General features: G+C 40.3%; 1 protein-coding gene across 5 annotated transcripts in view; it reads right to left on the reverse strand.

The window, feature by feature from the left end:
- Window positions 1-3,667: 3,667 nt before the first annotated feature.
- Window positions 3,668-12,783, reverse strand: part of elavl2 (ELAV like neuron-specific RNA binding protein 2) — a 58,670-nt gene continuing 49,554 nt past the window's right edge. For 4 of the 5 annotated variants that reach the window (XM_015946968.3, XM_015946966.3, XM_015946970.3 and 1 more), the window contains exons 6-8: window positions 11,311-11,536; window positions 10,739-10,777; window positions 3,668-4,134 (exon numbers count right to left, since the gene is read on the reverse strand). In XM_015946968.3, the coding sequence (XP_015802454.1) occupies window positions 3,804-4,134; window positions 10,739-10,777; window positions 11,311-11,536 (596 nt within the window). In that variant the 3' untranslated portion in view covers window positions 3,668-3,803. The remainder of the gene's footprint in view (window positions 4,135-10,738; window positions 10,778-11,310; window positions 11,537-12,783) is intronic. The other variant, XM_054747823.2, reaches the window with a different exon arrangement.

Raw genomic sequence — 12,783 nt, forward strand, 5'->3', positions numbered from 1 at the left:
AAGCTCACTTCAAAGCAGACCTTTCATCTTTTCTAACAGCCAGCCTCAAGTGAGCATGAATTAGAGCAAAGAGAATCGATACTCTATAGAAGGTGTGTTCCTTCAAGTAGCTCTTGGTGTCAGCATGTTTAAAGTCCGCAGCTGAATTGAGATTCAATTATCTTATCGGGTTACTTAGAAATATGGATTCTTTAGAGCACAAGGTGTTATTCAGTCTAATTTTTAAGGAGTTTTAGCGTCTAGAATGGGAACAAGTCAAAACTGTAGATGAAGGCCAGCAGGCACAGCAGATCCTTTGTAGAAGCATCAATGCTTTAAAGGGCTCTATAAAGAGTGACACGATTAGATTTCAGATATAAAAGTGGCCCAATGTTGGAACCAGGGTATGTCAGACGCCCTGTACTTACCATGAAGGTTCCAGTCATGCAAGACAGACCACACCAAGACAGGGACGATGAATGGTCAAGGTCATCCACCCTCAGCCCATCCTTAGTGAGCAACCTCTAACCTCCAATCAATGGAATGGTGCCATAATCAGCAGTGTCTCATGTTTCTTGACACACTTGAGTTCTTTGTTATGACAGTTTCATTTCTGGTGGTGACAAGTTGACCACTCCTGTCAAAGTTGTAGTCACACCAGCGTTACTCCTGGACACATGCTGTGTGAAGCCATAGATGTCAGGTCCCCTCTCGTATGGATTCAGGGATCCCAACAGGACAAAGCTAAAGAGGTTAGACAGGACCCCGACTGGGTTTTCCATGAACACACATGGCATGTAATGATCAAGTGTCTCAACTTTAACCTTTGTTTGGTTAGAAAAATCCCCAAGAGATGAAATGTGGCATGGGATTGAAATGGCAACCGTAGAGTTTTATGGTAGCCATTGTTAAGCCAGTGGCTCTCAACCCTTGTTCTTTTATAACCTCCTTGCCAGAATCCTAGACAAACCAGGGTTCCCTTAACACCACTTCCTGCCCATATAAGCAAATTTAAAGTAATCAAAACTTTACACAGACAACAGTTATAATTCTTACTACTATTGGTGTGTTATTGGGATTAAATTACATTTTTAAATATAATCTTAGTAACCTCTGCACAGATAAAATACTGAGGATGCCTTGTGGGGCAGCCATTGGAGGACCATGGACCCTAAGCCACAGCCAACCTGTTGAGGTCCTCTCATAGCCAGCGGGGCAATGAGAGGACCGCCTCCTCCTCCAGGGGTAACGAGCCCCAGGTTGGGAACCCTTGCTCTAAGGAACCCCTGATATGGCACCAGCAGCATAGGTCAGCCACATTTGGTCTTATATCAACGTAATAAAGGCACGAGACATTTTACTTCTACAACTGGGATATTTTGCCAGCAACTTTTGAGGTAACCAATTAGGTAAACTGTTAAGCACTTTGTATCCATAAACCTGGTTTCATTTAAAGCCAGCACAAGAGAGCATTAGTTTTAGAGAAGAGGGTGCATTTAGATTAAAGAACTGAGCCAAGTGTGATATCATACAACCATCGTTTCATGCAGCACATAGAAAAGACCTCAAGAGCTTGATTGCCCTTCAAACTTATTTATTGATGTACTGAACATTGAAAAAATCCAAAGTATCCAAACACAAAGTAAAGAACATGTACATCCTCTTAAATAGTCAACAAAAAATTCTATTCTCAAAAAAATGCTGTGAACCAAGTTGGACTATACAACTTCAAATAAATAATTAATCCCAATAAGGATTGAGAATGAGGGGTTTGAAGAGAGCGCGTTTTTCCACGCCGGACCATCAGCACAGGTCGCCAAATAATTTTTAAGAAGTTTACAAAGTAAGAAAAAACTTTTTCTGATGTGTCTGATGTGAAAAATGCACCCCCCACCCCCTACTCCACAGCAGCAAGTGTCACAACTCATGTCGACTTAAAGTTTTAACTCTTACAAGTAACACAAAGAAGGAATAGATAAATAAAAAGCAGCTGCAAAGAATTCTAGAATGCATAGCACACTGCTCGTTTCAGGGGAAGCGTGACTACTAACTGGTTGAAAAGCGGGATGTGGGTTCAGGTTTTGTGGTTCGCCGGGGGCATCCGACGTGCCTGCCTCCGTTCGATTGGCCGAGACGATCGTCATGCGGTTCCACAAACTTTTACAACCAATTATGTTGTTGAATGCAACTGCTTCACAATCCTTCCCCGAAGAGAATAAAGCAATATACACCTTTTTACGATTTTAATGACCGGTTATATGCATTACGTATATATTTATATATATATACGAGTATGAAAAAAAAGAAAAACGTAAAGTAGTTCCAAACTGTGGTTTATATCCATTCTTTACCACATAAATATATATATATCTATAATGTTTATATATATATTATAAAAAAAATGTCTATAGTTTAATACCATTTTTTTTAAACGAAGCAAGACTATCTACAGACCAAACAACCAACAAATATAATGCACTGTAATGCTAGTCCATAGGACAACAAATAAAGTATCATAACCGATGGAAACTAAAACTCAGAGATTCTCCAAAAAGAAAATACCTTACTCTGTAAAATGAAAATCGTATAATCAACACGTTCCAATGAGGTCTAAACTAGAACCAAAAGAAGTCGATTTAACACAACGTAAAAAAGAAGAAAAGCCTATTTACACAGCTCAAAGCTCAGAAGTCACCTGTTCAACTCTTTAGACTTTTTTTTTTGTTTAAATGCGTCTGCTGTTATCAGCACGTCGTCAATCCCTCATACAAAGTATGTAAAAACCCCTAATGGTGGAGACAAAACCAGCCTAATTATACTGATGGTACACCACAGAACACCATGAGCTTCATCTGAAGGGAACCTTACAGGAAGAACTGATTTTCATCCTCTGTAGAACACGTTTAAGATCTCTCCTAGCTTTAATTTAGCATGCACTTTTTTTTGCAAATAAATTTTTATTGTTGTCCATTCGCAAATCGAATCAGAAAGCGAGTGACTAGTCGAGCGGACGACCGAGATGGAGGACCCACAGATGATTTACAAATGAAACCAGCACTGGCACCGATTCTGTAATCTAAAGATAATACAAAGATCTCAAAAGGTATCTTTTACATCATAAATCTCTCCACAAATGTCAACCGATGCAAACTTTCATTTTTAAAGTTCAAAAGCTCACAAGGTGTCATATGAAGATATTTCTCAAAGTATCCAAGTCAAAATATTTTGCTCCAGGTCCAGTAAAAAGTTTCTCCAAATTTTTGTTTTTATAAAAATAGATGCTTTTTTTAAACCCACATCAAAGAGGTTCTTAGCTCTTTGGCAAGGTACTGCTTTAAGAATTTTTTTTGTCTTTTCTTTTTTATCAGTTAAATTTTACAATGAGCAACGTTATGCAGCCAACCAATTACCAACTCATTACAACGGAATAAAAAAAAAAACAAGCAGCTCAAAATAAGTACCTGCAAACCACTCAAAGCTTAAAACACACAAATGGCTAAATCAGAACACAGATACAAAGGAAATCACAACACATAACCGTACAAGACTTACTGCTTCAAAGTAATGTGCAACAAATAAACCCAAACCTAGAGTAACTGTATAGGTGGTCCATCAGTGGAGACGACGCAGGCACCAGAACCTGCACGATTTCTTTTTTTTTATCTTTAAACTAGAATGAAAAGATCCAAAGCGTAGCAATGAAGAGAAACTAAAGGAAATCACATTGTTCGACACTAATACCGATTACAAAGCTGTTTACTAATGTAGAACGTTATGCTTCCACTTTTCCTTTCCTGGTGAGTTTTCTACAATCTCAGTGGGTTTTAGGCTTTGTGTGTTTTGTTGGTTTTGAATGAGACTTGGAGAACTCTGTCCCCGAGGCGGTATCCGTTCAGACTGGCGATGGCCACAGCGGCCTCGTCGTAATTAGTCATGGTGACGAACCCGAATCCTTTGCACTTGTTTGTGTTGAAGTCGCGAATGACCTTGACGTTAGTGACGGCTCCGAATGGGCCGAACATCTGCCAGAGGATGCTCTCGTCTGCGTCCGGAGCTAGGTTGTAGACGAAGATGCACCAGCCGGTGCCAGCATGTCCCGGGATGTTGATGCCGGCCAAACTGGTCACGCCATCGATGGCCATTGGGGAGAACCTGCTGTAAACACAAACAGAGGCCAAAATGAGCACTAAAAGGTCTCTCTGTGAGGAGATCAAGCTAACAGCTTTAATAAAACATTATGGCGTTGGCACCACTGATTTCAGCAATTACTTCATAAACCACTAGACAATGCAGAAATTCCTTTTCTTTAGCAAGGCAACAAAACTGCTCCTAATGTGCAGCAAAAAGCCTGCAAATGCAGCTTCTCTCTGCTTTTTGAGCCAGCCCAGGATCCTTTCCCCTGGAATTAAAGGTGGCAAGCCATAATTGGAAATAAATGCCACCATACTGATAGAGCTGTTTTGCCAAGATCCGAATAAAGGGGCGCAGGAAAACCCTGGCCAGTAGTGAATGTGGTTTTGCAGTTTTGAGAAACCAAATTCAGAGCGCCTGGAAAGCCTATGAATTATTGCAGCAGGTGTCACATACGATTAGCTGCTCCAGTTGGCCTCTCAGGGAACATCCACTGTGACAGGTGTGCTCCCAGCATCAAGGACCCGCTGAGGGATCTGGCAACCAAGACGTACGCCCAACAAGCAAGGCAGAAAAGAAATCACAAGTCTATTGTTGGCGGTGATGGCCCTTTGAGCTCTCGGGGAGCTGGACTTCAATCACGCTCCAGGAAGACAAAACTGGCTCCATGGAAAATCCATGAAAGAGGTCTGACGCAACCAGGTTTAAAACAGGACGGGGCTGTCCATAAAAGATCAAGGTAAGGAAAACGGTGCTCCAAATGTAGGTATGCAATTTTGTGCAATAGCAGGAATCGTTAAAGTTCAGTCTCGTGTTCAAACATGCCTGCCTCACTGTTCAGTCCTGCTTGGTAAACATTATACAAATACATTTGACTGTACAAATCAAATAAAAGCGAGTATTGTTCAGCCTGTACAGTAACAGAAGAACTCCACCCTTAATCTACTACAGTTTTTTTTAGTATTGATCAAGTCAGATTTTATTGATCAGAAAATGCATACAGATAAAAAAAACAACCTTTGAGCCACATTAATAACTGCTTCTTCTACTAAACACTTTAGCACACTAAAGGCACTTTAACATCCGTGGAGTTTGGTGAAACGATGGAATGTAAAACCCCGTCAATGATTGGGTTTACTAAAGCTGTCACACGGCTCATAACTTCAGAACAATAAGCAGAAATAAACTTTCATTACTACTCTTAAGAATCATAAATTCAATCAAAGCACTAATGAGAGACTGGTTCAGTGGCTGCTGGACTGGGGGCGCCAAATGGTTTCTTTGTATGTGAGTTTGGCAGTTTGTAGTCACAAAAAAACTTAAATGACTTCTGACCTACGGAATGATAAAGGTGCCACAAAAAACACAAATCTACTACAGTAGGACATTTATCCATCCTTCTCCATGACATCACAAACCTCCTCAGTGTCCAGCCTGAGCCGCTACGCTGAAACACCCAATCCTAATAGAAATCTAAACATCTTTAGCTCATATTTTAGTTTCTGTCGTCATCTACAAACTGCACAACCACAGCAGGTCTGACGTCTGATAAGCCTTTCCTTCATCTGTCTCACGTGCAGCCAGCTGACCCCAAGGAAACTCATCTAGTGCAACAATATCACTCAACAAGCTTTACATAAAGTTGGGCACATACCTCTATGAATGTTGATGTTTAATATCCCACCCCTTTTGAACAGATAACTGACTTATAATTTTAGCTAGATTATGCAACACCGGATTTACATATTATGTATGTGTCCCTTACAGCATTGCTGCATAGTTCTGGAAACCAAGTCTCATTTTTATTTGTGGTTGTTAGAGGTTGAAGGTTACAACAATAACTTACTGTCTATGTGCACATACATGTACATTTGTCATTATTTGACTTCAAATTATTCCTCTAAGTGTTGGTGCTGCTGTAACAAGTGAGTTTCCCCACTGTGGGATCAAAAAAGTCTAATGTATGAATATATGGAACAGATGTGTCAAACAAACGTCTCAAAAACTAAATCTCTGGTCAGTCACATTGTGAGTGAGAAAGTTTGATGTTTCATGTTCGATGGTTGTCAATGAAGAAGTCCTTCACTGAAAACACAATAAATTATTTGATTTTAATCGGTCGGTCAGGCTGAACACTAAAATAGTCTCCTACACCTATAACCTGGGTAAAAGACTATTTATGTGTCAGAGTTTAATGTAACCTAACTCGTTATGGTGCGAGTGCAAATGTTGTGAACTTTGCCATTTAAACCTGCGGAACCACAATGCAGTCATTGTAGACATAACACTCATTTCAAACTTCAATCACTGAGCACAGATTAATGAAGCATTTCATTATAATATAATTATTATAAGTAGCAATAAACAAATGTTTATTTAATGATTATCTATATTCTAAGGTCATGGAAGAAGTTCATATTGATTTAGGAAATCATTCTTGAATTTAGCAACTGAGCCGAGCTGGAATGTTTGTTACGTGGAGGCCTTGGGGGAGAAAGTTATTGTTGACATGTCGCTGTCTGTTGTCAGAGTTGCAGCATCAGGGTCTGGGCTCATTTAAAGGGAACACATGCAGCCTTGTGTCTCCTGTTTGACCAGATGTTGAAAGGTCAAACTGTACCTAAAACTGACCATTGTTGGATGTTAAACTTGTCTGAACTAACGTGTGCCATCAGAAACATTCAAAACATTTTTAAAAGAGAAGCTGAGCCTTCAAGTCAACTTATGTGCGAGACGCCGCACTCGCTCTGATGAAGCATAAACGGAACTTTAGAAATCAGCCTGAGCCTGCTCCGATGTGGGAGGAGTCTCTCTCTCCCTTACTAAACTACGTTCCCTCTCTCTGTCCCGGGCTCACCTACAGTGCCATTATTATCGGCTCTAGCAGCGCTGTGTGTGCTAACATAACAGGGAAAATAACCTGAACATGCAGCTCTGGCAGCTGTGGAGTTGGGCTCGGCTCTGGACGGTACACCCCACCCCCGTACTGGCTTTTGTCGCCGCTATCAACAAAGCAGAGGTGCCAGCAAAAAGAAAAAATAGAGGCCCAAGTCCAAATCAGGATTATTTATATAGAATCTGAACCGATTTAAAACTCTTAAGTTTCGTTACTTGAGGAGGCATTTTCCAAACATTTCTTAGCTTACGGCTTTCGTAATGCACCATTCTAGCAATGAATGGTGGACTTCCAGAGCAACCTGCTCCATCAAATTCACAGCTCACTACATTAGACATCTGGCAGACTTCTAACAGGAGACTAGCAGCTAATCCTGGAATTGACGCTCTGTTACCAAGAGTATTGATTGTGAATCGAATCTTCACCCTGAGAATCAGAATCAAATAGAATCGTGAGTTGTAGGATTCACACCCCTAAACAAACTCAGGTGGTAGGGTGTGTGAATAAATGAAGAAAATATCTTTTCTATAGCACCTCTCAAGATAAAAATCACGAGGCGCTTCACAAAAACAAAAAATGTAAAAATATAAAAAAAAAAATTAGAAAATTATCAAAAATATTTTTAAAATTAGCAAAAAATGGACAATTGTGATTAAAATGCGATCACATTGTTTACATGCAGCTACCATTCGGGTTTTGATTGGTTTTAAGGTCAGTATTCTTGTTTCAGAAAAAATTGGAATAACCTGTTCACATAGAATCCAACTGATGTTATTTATTTGTTGTTGGTGTTTATAGAAACTAAATATATCTGCAGGGCTTTAGGCCCAGGGCAGAGTTTTATACCTCAGACCAGCTTTAGATCATGACCTGTTATTAATAATATCATGTTCTTAACACCAGTCTGAATATTCTGTAATGTTCACAGACATCCAAACCTTAGAAATGAAATATGATCAATATTAACCCTCTGATGCATGAATTATGAGATCTTCAACCATGATTTTTGAAACAATTTTTTTCATTCATCTTTAGGTGTGAATTAAACAAATTTCAACAAATATTCTTTGTAACATTTTGTTAATTTACAAATACTTTATTACATGTTCATCTCAGTGGACAGCGTGCATTCTGAACATGAAATATGGTGGCTTGCCTTACTGAAGTCCAACTGGAGAGGCTCACATGCAATTAAGTTTTCAACAGCTGTGCTTAATAGCAAAAATAAATAAATAACTATTTTGAGTACCTCTCCACTGTAGTGACCATTATGCATCAAAGGGTTAAAATAAAATATATTAATATACATTTTTTCATTATTAATCATCTGTTATACTTATTTACATTTGATAGTAATATGATTAATAATATTTAATCTTATCTTCTATCATTTGTGGGTTTAGTGCATTCACTTAATATTAATTATAAAATTATAATTAACAGGTCACCACAGTCTGGGCATAGAAAGTGTTTCTAGGAATTAACGCTTGTTCAGCAGCTCACCTGTTCCACTGACAGGAGAAATCCTCTCATCAGCAGGTGATCAGCAAAGCGTCATGACTGAACACCAGCCCTAAAAAAACAAACAACTAGACGACTAAAAACACCAACCTCAGATCGTCCCACCGGGAATCTGGGTCCTGGTTCCGATCATCACGTTAACTCTCATTGTGATATCAGAGCTTAATTGGCTCTGTTAGAATCCCAGCGCCTGGCACGCGCGTAGTTCGTGTTTGTGCGCACCGTGGGAGTGAGCAATGAGCGCGTGCGTTTTTGCAGCTTGGGCGGTGCTAACGGAGGAGAAACGCGTTTCAACAACACCGGTGCGTGTTTCAATTAGCAACAGGAGAGCGCGAGCGAGCGAGAGAGAGACACTACTAAACCCAAGCGAGCGCGATAAGAGATTTTCACAGAACTTTTTTGTGATATTCCAACTGACGGATATCTGTCGCCACAACGGAAAACTTTAATCCCTGGTTTGGAGGACTTGGTCAGAAGAAGAGCACAGGCATTCTGAACCATCTGTAAACGGTTCAGGGAGGTTTTGTTCAGACATGTGAAAAGAGAGTTACAGTAGTCTAAGCGTGAGGAGGTGAAGGTGTGGATAACTGTCTCAAGTTCAGAGCAGGACAGAATGGGACTCAGCTTAGCAATGTAAATGATAAAGAGTCTGCATGACTGCTGGAAGTCATCAGATGTTTCTTTGCAAACCCAGGATGAAGGAGAGGACCAGGTTTGTTTCTCTTAGGGTTGTAGCGAAGCGTCGACGGCTCAATTCTAAAAATTTGTCGACGTCAGATCCGGTAGTCGACGCACCACGCCCACTTGTTGCATCCCCAGGAGTTTGTAAATAGAGGAGGAATCTGCCTGTTTTCCCTCTCGTTCACCCTCTTCTCCGCCTTCACTAACATCTCTGCCAAATACCGAAGACCCGGAATAATGTCCGTCTGCTACTAGATTCCTTTCCTGTTTAGCCCACCTTCGTCTCCCGGCAACGGACAACAACTTCCGGGGTCAGATGCGCTGCTCTGTCTCTACCGCAGATGATGAAAATCACCGGGAGCGTTTCTCCCTTCATAAAGGAGCTTCTTTCAGACATTAGGAGAGCTGTTTTGGTGGTAGCAGTCTCTCCTACGTGCTGGCCTGTTTGCTGGGTGTTTTTGGTTCATTTAGGTAACTTGAACTTAACGTTGGTAAAGCCACTGTTAGCATCTTCGCTAACAGCTTCTTGCGTTTGGATAAGCTGTTACGTTTTGGTTTAGAGTTCATCGTTTTTGTGGTGCAGATCTCCCTTTTATTACATTTAGAGTGTCGTGGGTTTTCGGTTTAGTTTAAAATATCACCTTGAGTTTGGTTTAACCACCCAGGTTAGAGTTTGGACCTTTGGAGATCCTCATTTTGGTCCAGAACCCAGTAATCTTTGCCCAGTGGGACATCCCTAGTTATTTGTACTTTTGTTTTAATTCCCCACAGGCAGAATTAGTTTTATTATTCCCAACCTGTGGATGGAAAGATTTATAGTTTGTTGTTGTTGTAAATAAACCTGATCATTATTTTAACTTTTAAATCCCGTTATTGTCCCTTCCTTTTTGCACAGGAGCCAAACTCCCCAGGAAGGATCGTAACACCACTCGCCTCACACACATAAGTGACCAAAACAAAGCAGCATGGAGACACTCCGTCTCCAACCACCTCTCAGGCAGCAGCCTGCACTCCCAAGTTCTACACGTCACCAGAACATAACCAACCAACACAATAAAAGCAGTGTTATACAAAATGGAAGGCCTGTAGTGTTTATTCTCTTACAGTAACAATTAATCATTTAGGAATTTATTTGAGATTTTTTGGTTTTTATTAACTGTGCAATAGAAAAATAATCATTTGATTAATTGTCTAAATAGTCATTAGAATAGTCGACTATTCGATAAAATAATAGTCAGAATAACCGTTTTAAATATAATCATTTACCCCCAGCCCTAGTTTCTCTACTTTTTAAGGAGACAGATTCTCCACTAATCAGCCACGTCACTGCTGTCAGTTATAAAGTTATTTTAGCAGAAACATTAAGAATCTCCTAACTGGACCCCAGGATGCATTAGGGGGTTTTATTCTTGTTGAACCAGGGCACACCTGTGCAGCGCTGCTCCCTGTGCAACAATAGCCAGAGCTCTTATTAGGTCAGGACTCCTCCAGGATCAAATAAAGAAGATGATTAAAAGAATTTGCGTTTACCTTTTGACTCCATAAGCCATGTTCAGCAGGTTGTCCAACCTGAAGGCACAAAGGAAAAATACAGTTTTTGAGTACAGGAAGCTTCTGGTTTTATTAGATTGTGGGCTGATGCTTTCTGACAGGATGACTGATGAGTAACTGGATGATTAATCAGCCGTTCCTCTCTTATGTACCACTAAGATGGACCTTCATAAGCTGCTGACTGGACTTTTTTTATTTAATGATCATCCCACACAACAAAAGCTCCTCTTACAGAGGACGCTTCGTATAAAACGGTCCTAAGAGATTGCTGATAAGCAGGCAAAGCTGTTTTACATTTTTATTTATGTTCTCAAAGATTTCATCAACCACTGATTGAATAATTTAAGGTGTTACTCGTGTCGTCCGTATTTGTGTTAATCAGACGAAACTACAGGATTGTGCTGAGCCAGGAGGAACAGCAGAGACGGATGAATCTACTTAGGGAGACGATAATAAGATGAATGATATTTAGATCCTCAGGTGAACAGAATGGGTACAGAGAGTTCTGGGCTCTCGTATGACTTTCTCCTGCTTCGTTTGGCTCCTTTTACCTGAAGCGCTGTGCCTGCTGTGCGAGGGGTCCTGGGTACCTTCGATTGGGCGACTGATACAGCTGGGACAGCAGAGCCTGGCTCGTCTTCTGGCTCGGGTTGTTGGCAAACTTCACCGTGATGGGTTCGGTGGCGCCAGGTGGCTTCTGGCAGTTCAAACCCTTGATGGCCTCTTCAGCCTCGACCCGCCTATCGAAACGAATAAAGCCGACCCCCCTGGACACACCTGAGGACGACAGTTTAAATATTCATCTTTCACTGCTGGATTATATAGACCCAATATTTTACATGCAGAAAATTAAGGCTTTTAAAACTTTAATGCAAAGAAAAGCATTAAAGAGTTCATTGAGTTTATCACACTGAAGATTGGAACTTATAGATGTTTTATAGTCACACACACACACACACGCACACACACACACACACACACACAAAGTGATGATAAAAAATGGTTTACTCTGACAATTTAAATGCAAATGAAGAACTATGAGAAAAGTTCAGCTCAGAGTACCAATATTGGTGGGTCGTAGTAGTAAACCATTTGATGATAAACCAGATAACCAATTTTTTTTATTTTAAATAGCTCAATATAAAAAACACCCAAATATAAAAAGAATCTGCACATTCTGGGTAAGTTGCAGTTTTTTGCAGAGGGGTTTATAGGCGAGAACCTGGCAATATGGTGCATGCGTATCACAACAAAGGGGAGATGATACGATGTGATACTACAAGTCAAGACAGTATTTGCAATTTTTGAAGGAGCACAAAGTTAAAAGGACATCTTGTGGTCAAATGTGGGTACTGCGGTCCATGTATCAAAACAAATGAGATCGCTCAGAGCAACTGTTAACAGACGAGCACCAGAAGATTCTAGATAGCAAGCAAAGACGAGTCATCATTTACTGTAATATCGAGTTGTTGGTAAATGAAAAAGCAGCTTGCAGCTCTGGCCATTTTATGTCAGTACTTAAATAGTAATTTTACGTGATGTGACCAGACAGTTTTTTATAGATTCTCTGCAAATTTTGCAGTAGATTGTTTGTTCGTGTCAAACTTCTCCTCTCCTGTCCTTGCTGCGATATCCAGAGTTATCGTGAGATCTCGTTCCAGCAGGAAGGCAGGAGAAGCTGCTGCCACCTAGCAGTCAAAGTTTGAATTGCGCCACACAAAAGAAATACAGTAAAGGTTTGCATGTAAATTCTAAAAAACACTTGCTTCCTTTGTGTAATGATTCATCGACATAACACTATTTTCCTTACATCCTAGTATGTCCCATTTCCTTTTGCTTAGAGACCAGCTTTAAGGATCGATTAGAGCAAACACACATTTAGACTTACGTTTGTTAAAATCGGTGTTTCAATATGCAAGTAGAACGGCACGAGAAGGATCATGAACACATACCTTCTTCACACAGGAATGTAATTAAAAGGTTTCAGCTCATCCAACATATGAGTATGGATGTAAGAAAATATC

Source organism: Nothobranchius furzeri, chromosome 2 (genome assembly GCF_043380555.1).
Source record: "Nothobranchius furzeri strain GRZ-AD chromosome 2, NfurGRZ-RIMD1, whole genome shotgun sequence".
In the NCBI taxonomy this organism is placed as follows: domain Eukaryota; kingdom Metazoa; phylum Chordata; class Actinopteri; order Cyprinodontiformes; family Nothobranchiidae; genus Nothobranchius; species Nothobranchius furzeri.